The 26,949-nt window shown below is 36.7% G+C and overlaps 1 protein-coding gene across 3 annotated transcripts in view; it reads right to left on the bottom strand.

The window, feature by feature from the left end:
• LOC134661851 (potassium voltage-gated channel unc-103-like) overlaps positions 1 to 26,234 on the bottom strand; it is a 32,956-nt gene extending 6,722 nt beyond the window's left edge. The window contains exons 1-12 of one of the 3 annotated variants that reach the window (XM_063518061.1): positions 19,687 to 20,407; positions 15,191 to 15,701; positions 12,332 to 12,418; positions 12,098 to 12,245; positions 11,839 to 12,020; positions 2,212 to 2,366; positions 2,019 to 2,132; positions 1,827 to 1,948; positions 1,485 to 1,603; positions 1,215 to 1,405; positions 419 to 561; positions 100 to 293 (exon numbers count right to left, since the gene is read on the bottom strand). In XM_063518061.1, coding sequence (XP_063374131.1) covers positions 100 to 293; positions 419 to 561; positions 1,215 to 1,405; positions 1,485 to 1,603; positions 1,827 to 1,948; positions 2,019 to 2,132; positions 2,212 to 2,366; positions 11,839 to 12,020; positions 12,098 to 12,245; positions 12,332 to 12,418; positions 15,191 to 15,442 — 1,707 coding nt within the window. In that variant the 5' untranslated portion in view covers positions 15,443 to 15,701; positions 19,687 to 20,407. Of the gene's footprint in view, positions 1 to 99; positions 294 to 418; positions 562 to 1,214; positions 1,406 to 1,484; positions 1,604 to 1,826; positions 1,949 to 2,018; positions 2,133 to 2,211; positions 2,367 to 11,838; positions 12,021 to 12,097; positions 12,246 to 12,331; positions 12,419 to 15,190; positions 15,702 to 19,686; positions 20,408 to 25,952 lie in introns of those variants that run through there. The other 2 variants (XM_063518062.1, XM_063518063.1) reach the window with 2 other exon arrangements.
• Between the last annotated feature and the right edge of the window lie 715 nt (positions 26,235 to 26,949).

Raw genomic sequence — 26,949 nt, 5'->3', positions numbered from 1 at the left:
AAGGGACCCCGTCATAAGGCGTCATGGCGTCAAAGAATAAGTTAGAATTTTACCTTGGCACATATTATAATGTGACTAATGTATAAAGTAGGTACTAACGTCACGCATGATGTAGGATATATCGAGGTTGGTGACGAAGGAGGCTCGGAACTCCGGGTAGAAGTCGAGCACGTCGAGCAGGTCGTCGCGGTGCACCCGGTGCAGGTCGCAGTAGGTGAGCGCGCGCACGCGGCAGTTGCTGCGCCCGACGGTCGGGTACACGCATGGGTTCTCACCGAAGATGTCGTCCTTACCTGCGACCAACAGCAGGGCTGTTATAGTTAAGCTCATTTCAAAAGTATAAAAACAACAAGACCAAATCTAAAATAACACAACAATTTTGAATACCCTGTTAAATTCGCTAGCAACTATTTCTTACCTAAAATAGCCATAACAATGTCATCTTTTAAAATTTCTATAGATCCTCTTGAAATGAAATAAAGAGAGGTGAGGACGTCACCCCGATGAACTAATGTTTCGCCCGGAGGTGCGTGCGTAGTTTTAAACCTCAGGGACAGTGCTCTGAAAACAGATTATAATGTAGGTATGCCACTTAGAACTGCCACGTATACAGATCTGAAACTGTCAGGTCATTTTAAGTTTAGAATTCTTATTACCCTACAATTTGTATGTAATTTTCTTTTATGTTTGTAACATTTTTTACCTACTAGTGAGATATCGGTCTGAGCCCCCCAGCAAAGGCCGTTGTAAGTTGTAAGTCCAGGATGTAATACTAACTCCATATGCACCATCCGATCCCACTAACCCGGGGTTAAGTGGTTAAACCGTTAACCCAGTGTCAAATTGTACTGGTAACCATGGTAACTCCAGGTTTAACCGGTTAACCCCGCGATAGTGGAACAGTGCAAGTGGGCCTTTAGTATTACGAGTATATAATTTTACTGTAAAATATTATACAGTTTTATTAAATTCGTAAACTGGCACTTAGGTCGTAGTTGTGGGCTCTTTTACTTAAGAAATAGGATATAAAAGGAAGATTTTACAGAAACCTTTACGAACCTGAAAAGTGAATAATCATAAATTCCTCGACTTGAAATAAACAGTAAATACGTACTCGTAGCAATGGTTACTCTCCTAAAGATTTTAGCCTTAGAGTTGAAAAGTTAATTGGTCTTTTAAATTTGCTCATGAACTAAGTACCTTAAGAAACATACCTTAGACAACCGGGACTAGCACCGTCAAAAGCGGAACAATTGGCGAGTAGATTGCGATTAAGGTGCAAGCATATGTCTGCTTGAAGGCACTCCGGGAATCCTTTTAAAAGGCTCGAGGTATCGATGCCATTCGTGTAGCTCCATGCGTGTTGGAAGTACTCTTCTAACCGCTGCCGAAGTGGATTCGCGATCTATTTGCGAGGTGAAAAGAAATATATTCATCGAATTTAAGTCATATTTTTTTATTACAATATAAGAATAGGCCTTTACCTGATGAAATCGAATGAATTCTCTCACTCTTAATATCTGTGTATGATATCTAGCAGTGCCCGAGTACAGTCGCTGTATAATTGCTGATACGTTTCCAAATATGCTGGCGTACATGAGAGCTGGAATACATATCAATAATAGTAAGAAATAGATAATTATGTAATTTATTATCTAAAAAACACTTAGTAATAATACAATGCAATCGACTTCCACGTAAGTAGATTATGCGTTAAAGCATTTTGCCAAGGACACCCTTGCAATAAAATCGCTTTGCAATTAATTACTAAGAACTACCAACTTTCATGTATACAATAGGCAGTACGCCATAGAGTAATTACTAACATCCAACCAGCATCACGAATATTGTAAAGCCCTTTTCCATGTCGGTGTTTGGAGCGACGTTCCCGAAACCGACACTCGTCAGAGATGTACAAGTGAAGTACAGAGCGGTGATGTACCGAGATCTGAAAGCATAGAGACCTTCAATGTATTATTTGTCCACAAGCAAAAAATAAGACACCTTAAATTAATTACCTCATAGACGGGCCAGTAGAATTGTCGTAAGTCGCTTGGACATCGTTAGCGAGAGCATCCAGCCAGCCAATAGGAGCGTGAAGCTGAGGACGCTCCCAGCTGCCTATAGCATACCTATTGCGAAATAATTACATAATTAACACGATGCGCTAGAAAACGGTGTACAATATGTTATTTAGATAAATGATCTCACCACAAACAGGCTAGCCAGTGCGCAATGAGCACAAAAGTGGCCATAAGCAGGAGAAGGACGGCAGTGCCATATTCGGAGTACCGGTCAATTTTGCGCGCCACCCTCACTAGCCGAAGCAGGCGCGCTGTCTTCAGCAGACCGATGAGCGTCGTCGTCTGCAACCACCACAACCACAGCTGAGAACCTGCGCTAGCGCCCCCAGCAAACTAACTTAGCCGCAAACCGAACTCAAGCGTTGTATGAATCGTTTGCGTATATTACTATAAATAGCATCAACGAGGCTTTGCAGCGAAAACCACGCTAACCAAGCAAGGTGAGAATTATTATAAAGTTGCCTATGATTATGCTATGCGAGAGTTTCTCGAGCTCAACCAAACTTAGACTTAAGGTTTTGCAGTAATACAAGCGATTAGTTCAAAACTATAAAATTAGCTGGCTTCATACAGAATGCAGTGCATGTAACCGTATTGTACTTGACAAACATTATGAATAAAGTTGTCTGTATTGGGTTCTGATATGAAATAATTATATGGATCGTATGGGCGGGGCGACTGAAGTTTATCATAAGCTGTTTTACTAAGTTTTGGTATACATATATGTATAGTATATAGTGTTTCAATAGGCACCAATAAGGTATAATTACAATCAGTTGCGGATACAGCGGTCAGGCTAAAAGATGACGTCTACTAACACATTATAATTATCGGTTATATTGTATTATATACCTACACGTTTATTTAATTTCACTGCATGTTTATGTATAGTGCTCTCGCAGACTTACGGTAAGTAGAGTCGACTCGTTTAGCTGTGTTCTTGAAGAGAGTTTTATTAATTAAATTGGAGAGAATTTCTATACCTATGGTTTTAAAATATTCCAAAATATGTCGTTTTTGTCGTTGTATTGGTCAGGTATAAGACCAGAGGCCTTATCGTGAAAATAAAAATCGAAATTTTGTGACCTGCCTCTCTAGTCTTTATCTCTTACATATCTTAGTCTTTATAGTAATTTAAATTGTATTTTTTTTTACTTATTTTCTCGTAATGCATGTTAATTATAAGATGTAATTTTTTTTTGAAAAGATGTGTCCCGCCGAGATTGTTGCCGGTCCCATATTGGGATACCCTCCTCCAATTGAGGGGGGACTTAAATCTTCTCGGGGCAGAGGTGTAGGGTTGGAGCCGGTCTACCTAGCTTTATTTGACGTTCATAAGCGCATTGTAATTATGCCTACTTGAATAAACATCTTTTATCTTTATCTTTATCTTTCATATTCGTGCGATAGAGAGGCAGATAACGAAATTTCGATTTTCGATGAAAAGTGGTATATTTATAACTTGGGCTTGGGTCTTCTACAAGACGACAAACAAATATCCTGCCCAGAGAAACTAATAATTTTCAAACCACCAGCGTGAGGAAAATTGTACTAGATTATATATTAAGTAATAGATAGATCCTATAAAATGGTTAATTACAACTATGTAATAGGCAGCAAAGTCACTATAATTTGAAATGTAGAATACAAATTAATTGCGATTAAAACTCACGCCATAATCAACGACCTACTTTGACTCTTCTTCAACAAACAAACAATACTTTCACGCTTATTATAAGTAGAGACATTACATTCAGCAGAAAATAGGTGTGCCTACTTTTTTGTAGAGCCGCTTTTTCCAGTAATTTATTTTTATTTATCATTTGGCATTACAGTTCTTATTATTTTTTCAGTAAAAAAACAAAACTCGATTTAAAAAAATCGTACCTACTAATAGTAAATTTTATTATCAAATTCCCACAATAAACAGCAGTTTAAAAGCCTTTATTTAGATCAATCAGTTGATTGGATATCTGTATTATCTGTACACAAAATACTTTAAGACATTCTTCTTGTCGCTAACGAAAAAAAAAAAAGTATTTAAATAGGAAATGTAACGAATATTTAACATCTTACTGTATTCTAGATTCTGTGCAAAATCTCTTATGTTCTATTAACAATCTTATGTATGTATTACCAGACATCATCTACTGACACTGCGCATTTCTGTGTTATACTTATTGTATTAAAGTGTGCAGATTAATCAATAATCACTGTTAGTCCAAAGTTTGCTTTGACAGATTGAATGTCGTACAGGGATGTGTTAAATATTTGAAACGATACCGTTGTGATTTTTAGCTTATACTTATAAATACGGAATACATAGTTACTTGCTAACAATTTTAGTAACTTAATTGGGTTTGAATGTATAAGCTTGATAATATTAATAAATTTGACAAAAAAGCTCACCCTTTATTATACTAAACCGCAAAAGTAAGAAATATAATTATTAGCTATCTTAATTACTGTAAATATTAGGAAGTTCAAATTTACATAACTGTTATTTTAAAACAGTATTTTTAAACCTTGATATTATTTCATTATATACTAAGGTTATCTGAGACAAGATGCTGCTTGGACAATACATACTTATATATTTTTTTTTTTGTTTGTACATATAAGGATCTAACTTTTTCTAGTACACACGTTCGAGGTCCAGTGCTACACCGCGTAGCAAGCCTGAGCCCGTAGCAGCATATTTATGTAGCGGCATGCGTGTCTCACTCCGCGATTTCGTCGCTTTGCTACAGGTAGCTAAAAGTACATCCGTTCGGCCCCAATTTTGGGGAAAGCCATAAGCCGCGCGTGGCGCTGTCGCCACCTAGCGGCCATATCTGTGCTGATCGTAACAGACGCGTCTTGTTAGAGAGTGAGTCTTCTGTACTTAGTACTATTATTTATTCTGTGGTAGCGGTAAACCAGCATTTAAAATTAAAACTCTAATGTTTATTTGATATTAAGTATTCGAAGTTCATCTCGCTCGTACTTATTTATCGGTACGTGTGAGATGTACTACGAGTAATAAATGTACATATATATATATATATATTTACACTGCTTACAAATTTAATAAAAGAAACACATCCTTTGTTTGCGTGAAACCGATTTGACAAGTACCTACTATTGAATATTACTATCTGCTTGCTTTTGATGGTGTTTTTGTTATAAATGATGATGGTAAATACGTTATTTATCTAATACCTTTAAACGAGCAATTCTTGTATATATATTTATTTATTTATTGTGTATATACAATCAGGGATCTTGGAAACAGCTTTAACGATTTCGATGAAATTTGCTATATGAGTGTTTGGGGGCAAAAAATCGATTTGTCGAGGTCTTATCGCTGGGAAAACTCGCATTTTTAAGTTTATATATGTTTTTCGAGCAAACCACGGTCGCCCAGATATTCGTCGTCTTAATAGCTTAGGTATTTTATTCGTTACAGATGTTATCATGCCAATATATATCAGACCAGCTATCATGGTCGCATTTATATCACCTGTCATGCCATGCGTCACTTTTGCACTTACATATTTGTTAGAACGTGACAGCCATGGTGACAAATGATAAAGAGCCGGCCATCATTGCCCTACAGGTTAAAGGTTTCTAGGTTTCGATTATTGCAACGAGACATGGTTTTGAAGGTTTCAATTCTTTAATTTGTACTGTCGCAATAAATAAAATTAGAAAATGTAAAAACATAACGACAATACCAAAAAAGTAGATATCACTCAGAATTTAACTTAACGTAACTGCCATGAAATCCCATTCTTTAATCGTTCGGTGCGGGCACCGGGCGATGTCACTGAGAATCAGCAATACACGAAGGTAACGAAGCCATGTTTGATCTCATGTTGCTCACAAACTTAACACTTTGGCAGGCAAGTATATCCATCGGCATTAGCACTGCAGCAGTGGATGCTTTCAACGTATATGAATACATACTATACACTCGTATATTACGTATAACTTGGTTTAATTACCCACAATTCGAGACTTTCGAAAATTCGTAAAGAAATTTTTCGTGCTTAATAGCGTCCTTACTTTATGTACAATACATTCAAATATTCAGACAGTTAAAAACTTTGTTTGATGAGGTGTTAAAAATCGTATTCACAAATGGATAAAAACGCTTGTGGGGGGTTATCAGATCGCAACGATTTTTCATAATCGGTGAAACTGTCGAGTCACTTGCGTGTAAGCTCGGTTTATTTTAAGACAAGAGACATTTGTGTCCATCTGGTTCTACATTTTATATTATGCCATAATGAACGTCTATTTGGATATATATGTATTGTTTCGGGTTAAGTACAGTACCGTAAAATGGGGTGAGTAGGTGCAAAACTGACATTCAAACCTCGATAACATTTTATTTTTGCATATGCAAACTGAATGGTGTATATAACAAGTGTTCCGGAAGTTTGTATTTTCGTTTTTATTTTATTTTGGATAGTTCCATTTCATAACTTTGACGATAAACAGGAAAACCCACCTCACCCCGTAGTCCCTCGTATTTGGGGTGAGTTGGGTTTTCATACAAAGTTGATTTTGGAAGATTGTTGGATCGATTTTTTTTTATTATGAGTATTACTATAGCTCCAATTTATGTGGCAGTAGCCTTAAAAACCATCTCACCCCCCTTTCAAACCTTCTCTCCCCATTCATAACCCAACTGTCCCCGCGAAGCCTACTCACCCCATTTTACGGTATTTAACAGCAAGTACTTTAGGATACTATTGCTCTGATTCTGTTCTGATTCTCAAACATGCTTTGTATTTTGTATTTTGATACCAGCAGCCGCCGCAACTAGCCAGAATACATATCATCATGTTTTATCCAAGGCATCCAAAAGCATCTAAACAACATGGTGGTCTGGAAGTCGCCGCAGCTGACGGTAATGTATTAGGTTCTTGAGTTTTCTTGGTTCGAGTACGTACTTATGTATAAGCGACTACGCTACCAGAACATGCATAGTTCGAGCAAACGCCTTCTTTGTCGGTCTGTAAATTAACACAATATTTCGGGTTTTGTATAAGTACTATGTAAATTGGTATAATATGCCCATTTAAAGTTCTTCGTATAATACTCGTTAATGTACGGCGAACCAAATAATAAAATGATAATTTAAATTATAAAGGAAAGGAAAGGAGTAAAATAATCAAAGATTTTTAAACAAAGGTTTATTTCGTTAAAATAATCTAATCTAAATAATACTAAATGGACTAGGAGACACTTAAAATAAAATACAACTAAAATGACTTAATTATATAGTGGGATAACAGCAGACTGTTTTCGATTACTGCCGCTCTCTTCTTGCACCTCATATCATTGATATTATAATATGTCGTTAAAAGTAAGCGAGCGACCTGTTATTTGTAAGTAGGTTATGCTTGCTTAAATCTTTAAAAACAAACAAGAAGCTAAAATAAAGCAAAACTTAATACTAAATTTTCTGGCAGTGCAATGTTTTTTTTATTGATATGCCTATTTTTTATTGTGACTATTATGTCGTCAAAAGAAATTAGAAAAAAAAATCCCCCGCGTCACCAATTTATTAGAGAGGGACGGGTAGTCTATCTCGCGGACGAGGCACTGTCGCGCCGCTCCCTGTGTTACTATTTATAAGCCTACGGATGTTAAGTATAAACACTGATTTTAAAAATTCGACTAAATAATCTTTAACAAGAAAAGAATAACCTGATCAAAACCATTGAAAATGCCTTCATTCATCAGTAGTTCCACTTAATCAAATGTCACTTTCTGAGAACAAATTCATGAGTTAAAGAAAAAAAAAACAAATCACTATAACGGCACCAATCATGAGACATTTAAGAGAAAATTTGGAATATTTTTAATATTTCACAAATCATATAACGCTTTGCGCGTTAAAAGTTAAATATACTCGGTCAACCAGATCTTGACAGTAGAAAAAGGCGGCAAATTTGAAAAATGTAGGCGCGAAAGGATTTCGTCCCATAGAAAATTTGAATTTCGCGCCTTTTTTTACTGACAAGATTTGGTTGACCAGCTATATCTTGTTATTCGTCTTATTAGGGTTCCGTAGCCTAAGGGTAAAAACGGGACCCTATTACTAAGACTCCACTGTCCGTCTGTTCGTCTGTCTGTCACCAGGTTGTATCTCATGAACCGGGATAGCTTAGACAGTTGAAATTTTCACAGACGATGTATTTCTGTTGCCGCTATAACAACAAATACTATTTATAATTAACAAATGAAAACTATGTTTTTGTTCTCCAAGTCACGGGCAGTATGGCGCCATATATTTTAAAACTAACAGAAATTAAGAAAACGTCAAACTTGAACAGCTCTTTAACCCTTTTTCATTCAAATTGTTCAGGCTCGCATTATCTGCTCCTGATGGGAGACCAGCTGTAAATAATGCTCTATTAAATAAAAAAAAATCTCATATCAACTCAGCCGCCTAATGATAAAATGAGAACAAACAACAATACTTATATAGTTATTTTTGATACAAGTGCGAAAAAGAGGAAATTCGAAACGAGTGGCGATAAATTCTCTCCACTCCCTTCGGTCGTGTTTTAAATCGACACGAGTTGCGAATTACCTATTCGCACGTGTATCGAACAACGTTTTACAGTACATACGGCACTTTAAAGTTTCGACATACGCACGAAAAGTGCTAATTAACGCACTAGTGCGGAAAAGTACCCATATGTACTGTAAAATATATTTCGTGCTGAAATCATGAATCATGATAAGTATGATAACAAAAAAAACGGAAGGTTCTCAACATGTCGAACATTTGTCTGATGTTTTCCCAGTAGTAGAAAATACCAAATAAAAAACTAAAACAAAATGTTAGGTACTTAAAATAATAAACATGTTACAGTGTATCAGGGGTTTTTTTTTAGAAAAAAGTGTAGCATTTACTGTTTACTTTATTTTCGAAAAAGTATCAATTTATGTATGAAGAAATACGAGGACTATTATTGAAACATCGAAAAAAAGTGTCTGCATGTGAAAATACTGATGTGCCTAAGGAAACTTTCAAAAATTGCGCAATGTTTCGGAAATTTAACGTAGGAAAAATTCGGAATATTTTTTACATTTTTGTATGAGAATTGCAACTTTCCAATTTTAAATTTTATTTCCCATATTTCCTAGTGAAAGTTTCATGAAATTTCCGAGAATTTATAGAATTTTATGGAAACTTTCCGCAACTTGCACATCTGTATGTGAAAATGCGTCACAATACTGAATCCTTTTTTAATCCTCGCGATTCTGAGTAGAAATAACCCAAAACTAAATGGTTTTTCGAAAAAAAAAGTTAATGCTACACTTTTAACTGAAAATGTCCATCCGCAAAACCTTAAATATACCACCTCGAAGGTGGGTGGGTACGTGAAATGTTGACGAAATGCAGGAGCCAGTAGGTAAGTATAGCTGGTCAACCAAATCTTGTCAGTAAAAAAAGGCGCGAAATTCAAATTTTCTATGAGACGGTATCCCTTCGCGCCTACATTTTTCAAATTTGCCGCCTTTTTCTACTGTCAAGATCTGGTTGACTAAGTATACTTATCGGGATTCCCACTTCCACTAGAAGCTCACAGGCCGGAGCGGCCGGGCCAACCCGAGCTCAAGGAGGAAGTTTTATTCTTTAGTTTGAGGGTCATGTACAAAGATACAGAGAGGATACAGCATAGATATTGACCTGCTGGTAGTACTTAACACGGCGACAGTTTCAATACACAGAATTAGGTATAAACGCATCAGAGTAAGCATTGATAGTGTCAGCGTACATCTAACATGAAAAAGTGATAGGTAAATAGGTATTAAATTAAAACGTGTGGTTGAAATTGTTCTGCAAAACATTGTTCGCATAACTTGTGCTTTTTCATGTCGTGACTGCAGGCGACTGTATCGATTTGTACAAACAAACGATCGTCTGGGAAGTGTGAGCGTATTTGCTACGAAGCTCAGTGCGGTTTGTGAACTTGGCACTTTAACAAAGAAAAGCCCATGATGATGTTCCAAACGGTAGGTATATATGTTTAAAATGTGAACTCCCTGCATAAAATATGTCAAATTAACAAGTTACGTAGATGCAGAGTCGGATGGTGATCCATTAAATACGTAAGTTCTTGCACTTATTCGCTCTCCATAGGCTCCTAGTATCGCTATATCAGAACACTGTAGGTAATTCTGTTGATGTAGCGGTGATACAAAACTAAATTGTTATTCACGTATGCGTGAATTTAAATGAAAAGGTGAAGGCCCTCCCGAGGTGACCTTGCTTGCGACAGTTGCGACCGCGACGATCGTTAGCACCCCGCCACGGCCAAACTCTAGCTGTCCAAGTTATTCTAGTGTTACTCGTGTACGTATTAGGCATCTACTTACTACACCAACCATGTGTATTTGTATTATTTGATAATTTTGTTTTGAGATGATCTCTCATAACTTATAAGTTTTACCGTACAGATACGTGAATCACACCCATTGATATTTAACTTTATACTCATATCTACGCTATCTAATTAATTAGGTATGTGCTACTCTAGTGAGTTGGAGTACAAGGCATTCTAACTATATAATTATAGTTGAGCAGTACTGCAGTCAAATAAGTAGGTACATAGGTAAATTATAATTGAGTCCGGGAGGTGCGCCGCGCCGCCGAGCGCGGGAGTAAGCGCAGGAGCGAGCGGCCGAACGCTGCGGCGGCGCAATCCGCGCTGGCGGCTCGCGGGAAACGTACAAACATGTGGCTCAAGGGAAGCGTCCATATCTTCCATTAACGAAATGCTTAGTGGATTTAAACGGCTAGTGGAGATTATGAATAAAATGTCAACTAAAATTTATGTAAGAAAATCGAGTGGCAGCAACAAAAAAATAATTCTCAAAGATGGTATACCTCATCACTTTCCAGCCCCTGCTGTAACAAGAAATGGTATTACAAATTCAATACGCACCCACCTTTGGGTTTCACCACCGAGCTTAACACGTAACATGAAACATCACTCAGATCTCTGCGTCCAAATCAAATAAATATGCGTATTTATAAAATGGAGGACTACTTGTAATAAAAGTCCACTACTACACACAAATTATACAATGTTGCATACAAACAAAGTAGACACTGCTGTTAAATAAAAATCTAGTGACAAAAGTTACATATTTGCTAATTCACATATTATTAAATTGCCATAAATAATTAGTGGTATGAAGTGAAAAACGGATATCGATTGATTTATAATCACTTTAGTTTTTGGATTGTGGTTGATTTTGCAAGGTGATAGTTGCAGAATATGCATTCACTACAGATACCTACGTGGTTATCATAACATCCAGAGTTCCGTTTGTCCGAAAACGCTTATTAATTTAGATTAATATGATTGCAACAAATTAAGATTACGATCGAAACATTCAAAAATGCAATGGGTAATCGCCACCTTCTTGACCTAGTTGAAGTTGCGGGCCTTGCGACCCCTTTCTCCGGCGCGTGAATCGCGAGCGCCGCGCCGCGCTGCGTTGCCCTTCTTTAATCTTGTTGCTACCTACTCGTATGGCTGCAGTTTTTAAGCAGGAGTATTCAATTTAATTTAGAACGTGTTCACGTAACTACGACCCGACCTCCATCGTGTACCCAGGCGTCAATATTTCGGACAAATGACAGTCTGGTGAGTTGCTGTCATCTAATTCTAATGTGTGTGTTCCGTGTGTGATATGAACTTAACATAGTAATGGGTGGAAGGATGGAAATGCAGCTCACTTCGTCGGTGTCCGTGCCAAAGAGCAGCAGGTCGAAGGGGATGGCGGCCACCAGGTCGATGAGGAACCAGCCGCGCAGGTAGTGCATGGCGATCTTGGCCGGGTCCGACTCCACTTCGTCGGCCGCGTTCACATACGTCGTGCGAAAATTGATCAAAATGTCGATTATGAAGGTCACGTCCACTGTAAGCATATTAATACTCATTTAAATAGAGGCTAATCCACTTCACGGTGTACTAATTTAATGAATATAATCATACCGATCATATCAATAATGACAATAGGATCCTCGCCAAAGCTCCGCGAGCGCTTATCGAAGTCAGGCTCATTAAGTTGAAAAGCGGCCACGTATGGAGTAAATATTGCAGTGTAGATGACCAATATTAGGATCAACCAATCCCAAGCGGCCTGAAATAAAAGATTATAATAAAGTCACACGTATATTCACATTATACGTCAAAGAAGTCGAGGAATTGACACCTTGCAACCCTTACCTTATAAGGAGAATGGTGAAGGATAGTACAGGGGGGAGAAGGCTGAGTAGTTCCCTTGTGGCCGGCCGCCGTACCCAGTGACAGTACCTGCGAACAATATTGTCGCTACATCATCAAGTATTATTTACTCGTATGACACTGTTCTTGTACACGCTCATTGATCTACGACTAGGTATGCTCTTGCAGCTGAAACATTATTTATCTATCAAAATTCTTATTATGAAAAATAAATCTGTAACACATTCCTCTAATCAAAACACTACAGGGTATGCTAATTTTTACAGCATGCTCGCCTTAGAATGTTTACTGAGATTTCGTTAAAATACTAAATAATGGTAGAGAGGAGCGAAACTTAGACATTTAAATATAATTTCTGAGACAAATAAATTTCAAAAAAATATAAGGTGAGTTCGACTAAGATCGGACACCGGATAAGGTCGTATGATTCAAATTTCTGCCTGTTGCGGGGCTTTTTTTTAATGCTGGCAAAGTGATGCAATGCGCTGTTTTGTCCCGGGCATTGCATCACCTTGCCAGCATTAAAAAAAAGCCCCGCAACAGGCAGAAATTTGAATCATACGATCTTACCCGGTGTCCGATCTTAGTCGAACTCACCTTATGTAACCCGTCTTGACAAAATATAACGTTAATAAACGCGAAACTTCCCAATTTTCGGTGGAAGTTTACATGGTAATGTACATCATATATTTTTTTTAGTTTTATCATTCTCTTATTTTAGAAGTTACAGGGGGGGGGGGGACACACATTTTACCACTTTGGAAGTGTCTCTCGCGCAAACTATTCAGTTTAGAAAAAAATGATATTAGAAACCTCAATATCATTTTTGAAGACCTATCCATAGATACCCCACACGTATGGGTTTGAAGAAAAAAAAATTTTTGAGTTTCAGTTCGAAGTATGGGGAACCCCAAAAATTTATTGTTTTTTTTCTATTTTTGTGTGAAAATCTTAATGCGGTTCACAGAATACATCTACTTACCAAGTTTCAACAGTATAGTTCTTATAGTTTCGGAGAAAAGTGGCTGTGACATACGGACGGACAGACAGACAGACATGACGAATCTATAAGGGTTCCGTTTTTTGCCATTTGGCTACGGAACCCTAAAAATGAAGATTTTTTGTTATCATAATAATAAATATGATCGCAACTTTAAGCAACTATTGTTTACATTTAGAAAATGGAGGGAATAATCAATGTAACAGTAGTATTAGCACTTAGAGTTGTTAAAATGTATGAAATCTCTTTATTAGAGCATAATATGTTATAAAATTTGGTTACGTTCAACTAAATAGTACCGTTCAGAAATTAGAATACTTTTTTATTAAACCGCGTACATTTTCACGTGAATTCTTCAAGACGCCGCTATCGGGTTTTGCCACATTGAAGACTTATTAAAAATAAAAATATACATATTGAAAAAAGAAAGTATAATAATTCATGGCCAGTTTCGTAAAGGAATAATTCGATGCTCTACGAGTATATAGCGCGAATGAATCAAGTTACTTTTTATGCCTAATGTAAGGTACTATTAGTTATTCTGTGCCCCTGAGTACGCCGGACGATATCGGCCTGTTCCGAACAACTGACAGACCGATACTGTCCGGCGGACTGTTAATCAGTGGGCCCGTTAAGGCCAGCCAAGCCCGTTGTGTCCATACCACTTTCCTGAATAACGTAACTAATAATAAGACCTACATTGATTGTAATTATTAATGGAAATAAATGATTTTGTATTTATCATCAATCAGTTAGATAATAATCATTGACAATGGCATATACGAGTATATCAGTACCTAACAAAACATATCAGGTACACAAACGTATAATAGAAAATATCCCTAGGCGCTAACTCTCCCTACCTCCATCCTTAAATCTAACCTTACGTTTGTTTAGATTCCAGTTAGATAAGTAAAAAAAGTCTGAATATATTCAGATAAAAAAATTATTGAGTATTTACATACACAGAACTTGTATGTGAATATTTCCCACTAAAAATATTGATTTCGAATGAAATAACGAAAAATAATCAAGTTCTTAGAAATCACAGAAATAACGCGTCTTTTATAGTTTAAAATGTTCTAAGATGTCCGAATATTACGAGCAACTCTTTAAACACTTAAGTAAGGTGAATAGTTGAACACTTGATCAGGTTGCCTAGTCGAGGCAAAATTGTGAGTAATGGTTTTTTTTGGCACTTAATATATTTAAACCAGCTATCTATCGCATATGTTTCTATAAGTACTGTATGCACCCACAAATAGCTACTATATATTAGGTAATTACCTTTCAGTTTATTTTAATGTCAGGAGCATTCCATGAAAACGGCAACATTTTCATCGAGTCTCTTTAAACTAAATCCATTATTTAAGCAATACCTAATTGTAGCTCAAAGTATTGGCGTAATTACGAGTACGAGTCTCTTACGTAACGCTTTTTCAACTCGTATAATAATAATAGTAAAAGAAGTTTATAAAGTTTCTTAAGAACACAAAGCGGCTTACGATAATACGAATAATAGGTAAAAAGTACCTACACTATAAAAGACTAGCTAAAAGAGGCCACCAGGCTTGGCAAGTAAAAAAAATGAGTGCAAATGTCGGTTACGTAACGGTGGAATGCTCCAGCAGTGGTGATATTCCTACAAAATAGACTTCCTAGTTAGGTGTGTATATATGTTGTACCTAGCTATTGCTATTTTTCAATAATTACCCTTCATCTTATGCCATATTGAATGATTCGTTTGTCAACTGTTAATATTTTATAGTACCGTAAGTTAGACGTCAGCTTAAAAACGATTAAGTATGGTATCATTAGGTAAGCAAAGAGATTTCTATTACCTCCTTGCCGATAGTGGGTAGCCCGTTGAGACCATTACAGGGTGGTTCGAGACGTACGACGCTCTTGCGAGAGCCGCGGAAACCGGTGTCGCGCACACGGACTGAGGAACGCCAAGCGGAGGGCAGCTGGTCGTCGCGGGAGCCGCGCGCGGATGCGGTGCGCCGCGAGGTGGTGAGCGCGGCGCCCGCGCCGGCGCCCGCACCCGGCGGCGTCACGATCAGCGGCACGTCGGGGGGCCCGCGCTCTTCCATACCGCTGCCGCGCCAACGCTCTCACCGGAACCCCCCGTGCTCGGACGCCTCCAGGTGCTCACATTCCAGCACCGCCCTCTCGAATGCCGTCGCCGACTCCAGTAAAGCGATTGCCGAGTTTTGCATAGATGCGTAACTGTCTCTCCGAATACTCACAAATTAGTTGTTCTTTAGTTTCTTGAGGATATTAACTCCCGAATGCTTAATGATCAGAACAGTGAAACTGAACTGTTTTTATATTTTTTAAAGTGGTTTGGTTCTGACATTACAACAGTGATATGTATGTTTACAATGGTATGGTTTTGTGATTAGATATATAAACTTTCTAAAAAATAAATTGATTAGAAATGAATATAAACCTAATCTGACTGTCCCGAAGAAATAAATAAGTTAGAGTTATGTAGGTACTCTGACGCATCAATCAAAACGTTGAACAAAATTTGGAGTAATTAGTATTGGCTCAAATATTTCATCGAAGGCTATAGAGGAGGCGAGTTTAAATAAAAGGAGCTATTTAGTACGTCTCCCCTTAGAACGGGCTATATACCTAGACCGGAAAACAACATAGAGCTCCTTTGTTTGCGGAAGTTTGTCCGGACGGTTTAACTATCTAATATGCGTACTATTTCAAAAGACGAAATACTATCACGAGTAATGAATCTAGACACGCGGTAGCGTGTCCAGCCAAGTTCAAAGAAAAAGGAATACAATATACATGTCACTCTGTATAGGTAAAGATTTGATGTTTAGATACAGTCAGCAGCAGAAGTTGCTATGCGGCCGACGGCCGAGGTGTTCAAAATTACCTTGACACGCTCTTATTCTTAAAGTCGCGTCAAGATAATTTTGAATACCTGGCCCGCTTAGCAACTTCTGCTGCTGCCTGTACTATTCGAAATGATACGTAACTAAGTTTTATTATATAATGAAACTAATAGAAATACGGTAAAATAATTAAGTAATATAATAAATTAATAACCAAATCTGCGTCAGCGGCTAATCTTAAACTGAATAATATAAGTAATAGCGACCGATTTTAGTTGATATAACTAGTGTATTATAGGAGTACTTAGTATATAATATAATCGGTGACATGGCAACCCAAAAAATGAATTTTCTCGATAGTGAAACACTGTTTTTATGAGTATATCAATGCACACTACCTACACATCATCACACATATCAATATATATATTATATATATTGTTTGTATGTATTTTCAAGCATCTACGTATATAACGTAAGAGCTTGTTTTGTTTAAAAGTTTGTTTAAAATAAGGTTTTGTTGATGGTTACCTAAGTAATTAGCATTTAATGACAAGATGACCTTTTATTTTTCCTTTTTATCTTTCAAGACCGAAAACAAAATACGACTAAGACAGGTAAGGTCTTCAATAATTTGTGTCTGAATATTTTATTTTAATATTGTTAGATACATATATGTCACGATAAGATATCGTATAGTAGGTATGTTCAGTTATAAACCTGGTTGGCAAGCTGCCAGCACCCAGTCGTGGCCATTACACCAAGATACAAATCGATTAATACTAGCCTGAGAGGCTGCAGATCTTTGCTGCTCACTTCTCGGTTTAACCTGCTGTTGTCATCTATCACAATACCTAGTAAACGATATAAAGGACATGTAATGAAAATATTAACTTGAAGGCGACGACGCATCTTACAGTTAAGTTACGTACACGCACATATTCGCTACGAAGTGCTACGCCGTAGTAAGTATTTGACCGTAAAAAAAACGTTAAATAGTATTTTTTTGCTATCCTATACTATTACTATAAATATTGTCAATTTTCGAAATATTGCCCTTTTCGAGAATAGTTTATGTACTTGGAGAACTAGGTATTGCTTCAACGGTCAGTCAACTGTAGAGAGAGGTGTTGTCATCTCTCTCTGCAGCTGAATGTACATTACTATTAACTGGATTTAGCGGATTAAAGACCTCTACAAAATTTAGTTGTTATTTTATTAGTTTTTACTGTTACAGTATGAAGCGTAAGCTGGCTTCTCATTAATAATAACTCGTTTTTCACAAAATATAAGTTTAAACCCGACACTAAAAAAACACCTTCTTTCAAATAAATCCAAAATTGTTGAAATCGGTTCACAGATTATAGTTACATGAGAAAATTGAAAGTTTGTACGGAACCGTCGTCGGTGCGCGCGTTAAACGAACTCGCACTTGACTGGTTTTTTTGTACTGGCTTTGTTTGCCAGACTCTACCTATTATGTCAATAATATTTTCTTAATTAATCTTATACGTTGATAATTCATTCTGCGTTCGCTGTTAGAACACTATAAAATTAACGACACAGGGCTAAACAAATAATCGAAATAATGGTTTATTCCTGTATTGCAACGAGCCATCATTCAAAGGTTTATTTTTTATTTTTAACTGTGTCAGTGTTTATCTGTCTGTTTTTAAGCCTTTTTTGACCTAGATCCTTGTTTCCAAACTTTCCAATGAAGCTATTTTTTTTAATTCACTTATAGCACTATTTGTTCATTTATACTACTATTTTTAATATTGGTACCTAATACATTGAGCCGAACCCGAGGATGGAAAATTGAATATCTATAACAAAACCACGCAAATCCATATATTGACATAGACCTTAGGGCTCTTTATAATGAGTGACTTGTTAATCTTGTTCGACCACAGCTTGTCAGTGTTGTGCTGTAATTTAGTATGTTAACCATTACAAGAGGGAAACTAAAACGTTAATATTCTTTTTGGTGGTTCAGGTTTGATACTTCGAGGCGGCCAGGCGTAAACGCTCCTCACGGAACTAAAGCAGGCCCAGGTTGGTCGTGGATATATTTTCCATCATATGTATGTACATACAACAAATAGATATTATTGTTCAACATGCTATTAACATTCTGAATTTTAGGATACTTATAAATTCTATGATGAATAGGTAATTTTTTTATTTTTATTTAGGCAACAAACAGCCATTTACAAAAATAATGTAATAATACGCGATGTGTTAATATACCTTGAGTGCCCTACCTTAATAAACTAATTCTTAATTTAAAGTAGCTAGTGTAGAAGCAGTAAGCGGAAAACAAAGTTATCATTAAGTAACAAAGTTATCAAGTTATTTTTATGTTGTTGTGCAACAACATACGATATATTTATTGTTTATTTAGGACAGGTACCTACTGTTCTTAAGTTATCATTCGAAGTACCAATTAGGGCAGTAAGCGATAATTGTGTAACAACATTGCTAGATAAAGTTTTAGGGTTAATATCGTTCAGTGCATTTACAAGCAGCAGCTAAAGTAAATAGTTATGCTTTAGGGTGGTTGTAAATGATCTGCTGACTGTATCTCCCTTCCACATCTTAACTTTTATAAAGTTATGAGTATGAAAAGATTTTGGCAACATGAATTGTATGGTGGGAGTAGGGTGTGATGTATGATTGCGTAATGTCAGGCCGGGCCGGTTCGCGCGCCGCCAGTCGGTCTGCCAGCGCGGCGGCCCGCAACGCCGCGCCGTCGGCGACGCCGCGACGCCCAGGGAGGGGGAGGACATATTATACCCGTTGAACACTTGCCAGCTCTACTTAAACAAGACGTACTAACTTGTACATTTCTTGCATCCACTTCGATATAAAGCCCTGAATGTCCGTATTGCTTGTTATGCTTCGAAATTGAATGTTACACAGGTAACACATGTGTGTTCTAAACGGACCAATTTTTTGACGGATGCAAATTTTAATACAACTTAGCAGAGCTTCGATGTGTTCTGTGGGCTCCTAAGTATAGAAAAAACCTACACGTGCATCCAAATAATTACTTACGACCACCCCCTAAGCAACAAGCTGCATGATAACGTGCCTAGGTTTATAGCATATAGGTAATATAGTTATCTAAGTATACCTTATATTAAATACGTATATACAATTAGAATAAAAATGAGTAGGCAAAGTAAATGTATGGATATAAATATTAAATATGTGCGGAGAGTTGTTGCAAATGAATGACGGCTTCTATAATGCACACTATGTATTATGGATATATATTAGAATAAACGTACTTATACAAAATACAGTACTTATATAAATCACGAGAAATGCAGTCCACAACTACAAGGACTATAAAATGTAAATGCTTAGATTTTATTTTCTATGGCGTAAAGACAAAGTATGACTAGATAAGTAGATAGTGCAATAATTTCTCATGGTTTAAAAATCCTACATAACATAGACAAAGAAAACCATACCATGGTAGTCATAACTCCAAGCATGGATCGCGTTTTTCACAATTAAAGCAAATCAATATAAAGGTTAAACAAAGGGAAAAATAATCGCTTAAGCGCGCAAGTAAAGAAACGACAACGAAACGCTCTCGAGCTTTGACGCACTGAACACAGCCTGAGCTTCCACTGAGTCAACTAAGCACGGACGACACACTGGTTTATTTCTTACATTCGGGCACACATTCTCAACGTGTGGAAATAAAGCATTCAACGCCTATCGCAGTGCAACAGAAACCGCAAAGCTCGTCTGCAAAACGATAATAACAGTTTTACTTTTCAATGCGGTCGATCGATTAAGCGCTTGACTATTTTAAGGTATGTTTTCACATTAGATTTTTTAATGTATAATAAATTGTATAAATGCGTGGTAGTTAGCGTTAAAGATCGCGTCCGAGTTCTCTGGAGGCGCCCGGCCCAGGAACGATTTTCGATAACAATTGGATGGCAGTGTAAGAAACGGCGGAGTCCGGCAGCGTGGTCACCGGACGTAAATTGGAGGGAGGACTGTGGAGCTGGCGCAAGAGGTCGCTGCCGCGGCGCGGCGCGGACGGGGGCGCGACGGGCGCCGACGGCCGCCGGGCCCGCCCGAACGAGTGCGCCACAGCGCAAACTCGCGCTTCACGCACTCGCACTACAACCGATATTTTGGACAGCAGATACATGTAGCTAAATAATGTTGCCATGTCAAACTGATTAGGTAATATTTATCATCCTTTTAAATAAATTATAGAGTTGGAATGTATGGGGCCCAATACATTCTACGACTCTTCTCTTTCCGAACAGACTCTATTAAATGGGTTGCTTGTTTCAATTTGTGTAAGTTACACTATAGATTCGTGCCAAAACTGCAGTAGAAACATTATGAGTATTTAACAACAATTTGACATCGATAAAATTTTTAATATAAAAATTATGATTTAAGGAACTCAAGCTATCTTATAAAACGTGATTGTTTCGGAAAGTATGAATCAGAGGATTACAGAGAATAATCAGGATTTCAGAATCTACATCATTTTAACCCCTGAATACGTACCTACGGCACAATACAGCTTACATAACAAAAACATTATATTCGAAATTAGAACAATAAGTTATTGGTTTTCAATAATAAAAAAATATTAATTAATAAATATATTATATTAATAGTTTATAATTTAAATCCAGTAACTGTAATGCCATACGATAAATAAATAAGGTGGCAAAATTGTTGTTTAGCCCCCCCGTGCTGGTGCTACCCCAGCAAGCGACGAAATTTCAAAATTGAACCACGAGCGTAGCGTGTGATTCGTTTTGTTAACGTCAATTTCTTATGGAAATACAGCTCGTAAGAAGTTGAAAAAGGTCACTTTAAGATAAAGGGTACGAAACACTTGCTTATAAAATCATGAATGCGCAGTGTTGCCTCCTTACGTCTCCTCAATCATCCTGTATGCATTAGTTTCTTTATATGTAGGTTTCATCATATTAGGTAACTTTGGACTTTTCTGTCGTTGATAATGTATCAGATATTTTCACAGCGCAATCTAACTTTACTTATAATAAATGTAGGTCAAATAAAGATGCTTATAAATTGATACGTTTTTATCTGGAATAAATAGGATTTACTTGTGTGTACAGATTACGTCTTATCGGTTTTAATCGGTTATAATGAAAAGAATCCATCAACTGTATAACGTCACGTCACGATGATATTTAAAATAAATTATTTGGTCTAAAATGAGAATATTTTTTCACGGGTATATTTGGGGCATTATTTATGAAAAGGGACCTTATTGTCGATGGGGCTTACGCCGCACAGCGTCGCGCGGCATTGTATTAATATCGGAGCATCGTTAATAATGGCGTAACCGCCATCGACCATAAGGCGCCTTTTCATAGATAACGTCACATTTTTGCGCAAGAAAAGTAAGTACATTGCTTATCAGTATTTGTCATGCTACTTCAGTCAACCTCGGTACCTTTTGTACCGAGACTGGCTGAAATAGCAAGACACCTTCGTACGTTTCCGTGAAAATACGATGGAAAATAATTATGCACTACATCGCTGTACAATTTGTTTAGTTGGTTGGTAACACATAAGTAGCTTTCGCTTGGCAGGCAGAGGTAAGTCAGTCAATCATCAACATTCAAGAACATGTAAATTTAGCAAAGCTACACTAAATTTCCTTCTGGAATTTATAGTTTAGAAAAAAAAAACACGTCGAAATTGATAGACAGGCCAATTCGAACATACACTGACAACTAAATAATGTCATTCAGTTATCAATGTTATCTTTATCATGCATTCAGACATCATTCTGATGCAAGTGTACGCTCAAATTGGCCTGAGAGTTAGTGAAAATGATAACATTAGTCTGGTATAGGTAGGTATAGTCTGTCGGAAAGAGAAGAGTCGTGGAATGTACGGGGCCCAATACATTCCACGACTCTTCTCTTTCCGCACAGACTCTACATAACATTTTTAGTTACACTCCGGTATGATCGTAAGTAGGTATAACATTATCGCAGTGTTTTTTATTATTAACAACTACGTAAACAGGTTAAGGTTTACCCATTTTGAGGGTTCCGTACCAAAAATTCATTTTTCAAGAATGAAAATCTCAGTTTATGTGTCTGAAAGACTTCAGCTGAAAATTTGATCAATGTTGTCCATTTTATTACAGGTATACAGTTATATTGTCCCACCACGCATTACAACGTACCTAACTGATGGCATGGCTAAAGTACATATTACAATTAATATCTGGGTGACCGAGCTTCGCTCGGAAAACGTATAAAAACTCGAAAATGCGCGTTTTCCCAGAGATAAGACCTAGCTAGATCGATTTTTCGCCCCCGAAAACCCCCATATAGCAAATTTCATCGAAATCGTTAGTGCCGTTTCCGAGATCGCCGAAATATATATATAAATAAATAAATAAATAAATAAACAAGAATTGCTCGTTTAAAGGTATTAGATAGATAGATAGATAGATTAGATAGATTTACAATACTTTTGCTTCACAAATTTCAAACTAGTTTTTCAATAGCTATTACGGCTCATACGGCTGTTATACGTGGTTGGGATGGGGCACAATTTGTTGGGAAAATTTAGTAAATCACAACAATCGAAATTTTTCTTTAGTAGTGAGGTTATTAACATGAAAGATCTATGTCTAGGTCGATTTGTGGTATTAAGTACCTATCGATTGGTTTTTGTCATATCGAGTGGGTAGCTGTGATGATTGATAACTTTTTAGTAAAGTCATTAGCCGGGAGGTTAAATTAGAGCCACACATGATTGCGTAATAGTTATTTACGATGCAAGTGCGAAAAAAAGAAAATTCGCACATGTATCGTATAACGTTTTATAGTAGTAAGTAATGGCGCTTTAAATTTTCGCTGTAGTTACGTAATGTGCATATTATAGCACCGGTGTGGTAATGTAGCGCCAGATATAGGTGATGATGATGCACCTACTGTAAAACATAATAGTGAATCGATAATACCACAAACCGGCTTGGTCATACCACACCTTAAGTTAAATAGGTAGTTGTTTAATAGTAGGTAAATACATGTAAATATTGTAATTATGTACTCAATCATGGTAAACTTGATCGGATATTAAGCTGGAATCACATTTGTCTGATGTGTTGTCCTGACGCATCGGAACAGTAAGGTTGCGTCCACGCTGCGTCAGAGAAATGTAAACGCAACCATAGTAAATGTATGAGCCCGATTACCGTTATGCATCACGACACAACACAACACACAAATGTGAATCTGGCTTTAGGTTTCCAAATAATTATAGTAATCTTATTACGTCTAATCTTCATTGACGTTTCCGCTATCACAAATACTTGATAGTAGGCACTTTATCTGTAGGTAAGTAGGTGATATTAAGTGGTATTTAAACGCCGTTCAAGGATTACCAGCGGTGGCAGTATGGTTTCTATTTTTATCGCCTATCACTATGCCTGTCACTTTCAAACTTACATACTTGTTAGAACGTGACAGGTGATAAAAATGCGACCGTGCTACGGCCGCAGGATTGACTGCAATGCAACACATTTAAATTATGCATACTATTTTATGTTCGCCAAGCAAGCACGCTGTAGTACCTATAATATAGTCACGGTCTTTAATTGTTAATCCATTTAGTTAGATTTTCTTCATTCGGACATTTCAGGAAACTACCTTTTGAACAATGAAATTACCGTAAACCCTAAATACAGGGTGACATCTGAGTCGTGATCAGTAATATATGCTTTTCTAACTCCATAAACAACGAGCAATTGAATGCCCCTACTCTTAATAAAATCAGACAAGATTTTTATTTTGTTTATTTTTGTCATTTATTTTCCTTCTATAAGTGGATTTAGGATATTAATAATAATATAATAATGTGAGCCTGCGTTCCACTGCTGGGCACAGGCCTCCTCTCATGCGCGAGAGGGAATCGCCTCTTTGAATCGGAACTGTCATTGACATCAATTTTGTCATTTGTTCCAGTTAGAAATAATATTTACTTAATTTTTCATTTGAAATATCTTACAAAGCTGTTTAGATACCACATTGCCACTTGTAAAACTAAAATAAATGACAAAAAATAAAAAAAATCTTGTCTGATTTTAGTAAGAGTAGGGGCATTAAATTGCTCGTTGTTTATGGAGTTAGAAAAACATATTAATGATCACGACTCAAATGTCACCCTGTATATGGCTCAACAATTAGAGAAAGAAACACCAGCTTGCCCGCTGGTACAAATTTCGCTTTATAACATCGGCCCGTTTGATTTGATGTTATATTAAATGTAAAATAGTAATGTTGCACAATACATAGCATTTGCGCCGGCTAAAAAACATTTTGTTATAAGGTTACATGCTGACCTAAGATGTTCGCGGCTTTATGATTTGACCTCGTAGCCATCACTCGATAATAAACTTTTCATCACACCAACTGTTAAGGATCTCTTGATTGTTCAAAAGCGGATAAGAAAGTTGCATTTAATCCACATGTGAGACAAAGTACATATCAATGCTAATTTTGAGTTGTTTACTTATGTTGGCTGGTTGAATTGACTTTTAAATGATGATTTTGAATGATAAACATAAAAAACATTCATTTTGAGTTGATTTGCTTTGATTTTGTTTGATATTTTATAGTTAGTATTTTCCTTGTGTTAGTGTGGTGATAAATGGTGTGTTTCACTCGATGGCAAAATTTGTTTAACCCTCGTGCCTTAAAACCCTCACAACGCTCGTTAACTTTTCGAACCACTCGGTACAATTTTAAAGTAGGTGTAGGGACATTTTGCCAGACATCATTTAAATAGTATAACTACGACCTACGTCGATACTCGATACTACAACGTTATCGATTCATGTCTGCTAGCTTTTGACATATAAGCGGGTAAAGGGTTTGTACTTAAGAAATCAATGCAAAGTCGTGTTATGCAATGCTGTAGTGTGGTTAATCTGCGCGAGGTCAGCGAGGTGTGCGTGTCCTTGAACTATGGCGTGCTAATCGCCTCGTTCAGCGCTCATCCCTCTTCGATACCGCCGAGCGTTGGCTGCGTGACGTAGCCTATCTTACGAGTAGCCGACCATAAGTAGAACACTTTCGTTTATAACTTTCACTTAGCAAGCCATGAATTACCTGAGCGGAGGAACTTAAGTAATTAAAAAAAATATATTTATTTCTAAAATTTTAATATCCATACGAATTAATAATGTAAGTGGTGAACAAATCGATAGTTAAATTAACATAAATTTTAACTAAAAAGAAACTGTAATTAATTGTGAAGCAGACAAATAAGGGGATTAGATCAACACTTTTTTTTTAATTATGTTGAAGGAGAAATGTAAAAAGACGTAGGTACCTATTTTTTTACTACTATGAATCTTAATTTCGTCCTTTCGAATACCAAAAATCATTGCAGCTTATTTATATGAAAAGAGGCTGTAATGAGCCTAACGGAGGTTTTAAAAAATCATTCATGTTTCTTTTTACTCGAAAACTATTCCTTCTTCATAACTTTTGATAAATTTAACCTAAAACCCTAAAAAGTTAATGATTTCAGAAAAATAGCAATGCTTTAGTTAAGAAGAATTGAATAAAGTATGAATAGTACTCACCACCTTCTCCTCCGCAATAAAGTATGAATAGTACTCACCACCTTCTCCTCCGCAATAAAGTATGAATAGTACTCACCACCTTCTCCTCCGCAATAAAGTATGAATAGTACTCACCACCTTCTCCTCCGCAATCTCGTTGTTGTTGTTGTTGCTCCCATATTTTAAGGCACCGTTTTCCATGACCACAACTGATCGTCGGGTTCCTTACTTATGTTTTCTACTAATACAGTATTGTATTCATGTGATATTTTTATTTAGGCAGTCTTTCATGTTTTACTTGTGAACCATATGAATTGCGTTCGTTGTAACGACGTTTAGAATGATTACATTTTTAAACTGATAAAAAAACACTGAGCCTTCCAGTTGGTAAATCAGCCCCCCACGACTCCACATCGGCTTGCCGAACGTGATTTCAACTTAACTTACACGTTTTAAGTAACAAATATAATTACTTAGTCATTTTTTTGCTTATATCACAGTATACCCTAAAACTCTTCTGTTACCGAATTGAGGTCAACGAAGTTTGGTTCTCGTGGAACTAATATTAAGTAAAACAGAAGATGGATTGGGCGATAAGGCCAAGTTCCGCCACATGTACGGTTGAGCACATACAACATACTATGTATATGTGTACAGTGTGTTATAATTTTCTTACAAAACCTTGATTACTTATAATGTGGAATTGTGCTACATTGTGTGTGGCGAGATTTATGCCCAAGTGTCACAAAATTTTGAAAGTTTGTAACTATATTACATATATGTTAATTTATCCTATTGCACTTAAAAATATTAAGAATTCCTTTATTTTACTGATTTGATAGCCGAGGTAAGGTCAATCATGGACTTTTAAAATCCTACTCTGATATTTAGACAATATTATATTGTAGGGATATTTAAAAAACTTAAATGTGCGTTGCTACGTTACTTCCTTGTAAACAATGTCCTTTGTTCTTCTATAAGTAAATTAATTTTACACATTGAACGGACTAAATTATTTTAATTCTTTTGTGTTTTTTATGTATTAACGTTAAGCACGTTAAGATAAAACAGTATATAGTATAGTGGTTAATATTTAATATTCATTTATAAAAGCTTGTTGACGTGAATGATT

Source organism: Cydia amplana, chromosome Z (genome assembly GCF_948474715.1).
Source record: "Cydia amplana chromosome Z, ilCydAmpl1.1, whole genome shotgun sequence".
Classification (NCBI taxonomy): Eukaryota; Metazoa; Arthropoda; class Insecta; order Lepidoptera; family Tortricidae; genus Cydia; species Cydia amplana.
Note: the sequence above shows the minus strand (reverse complement) of the source record. Positions and strands in the feature narration are given on the sequence as shown.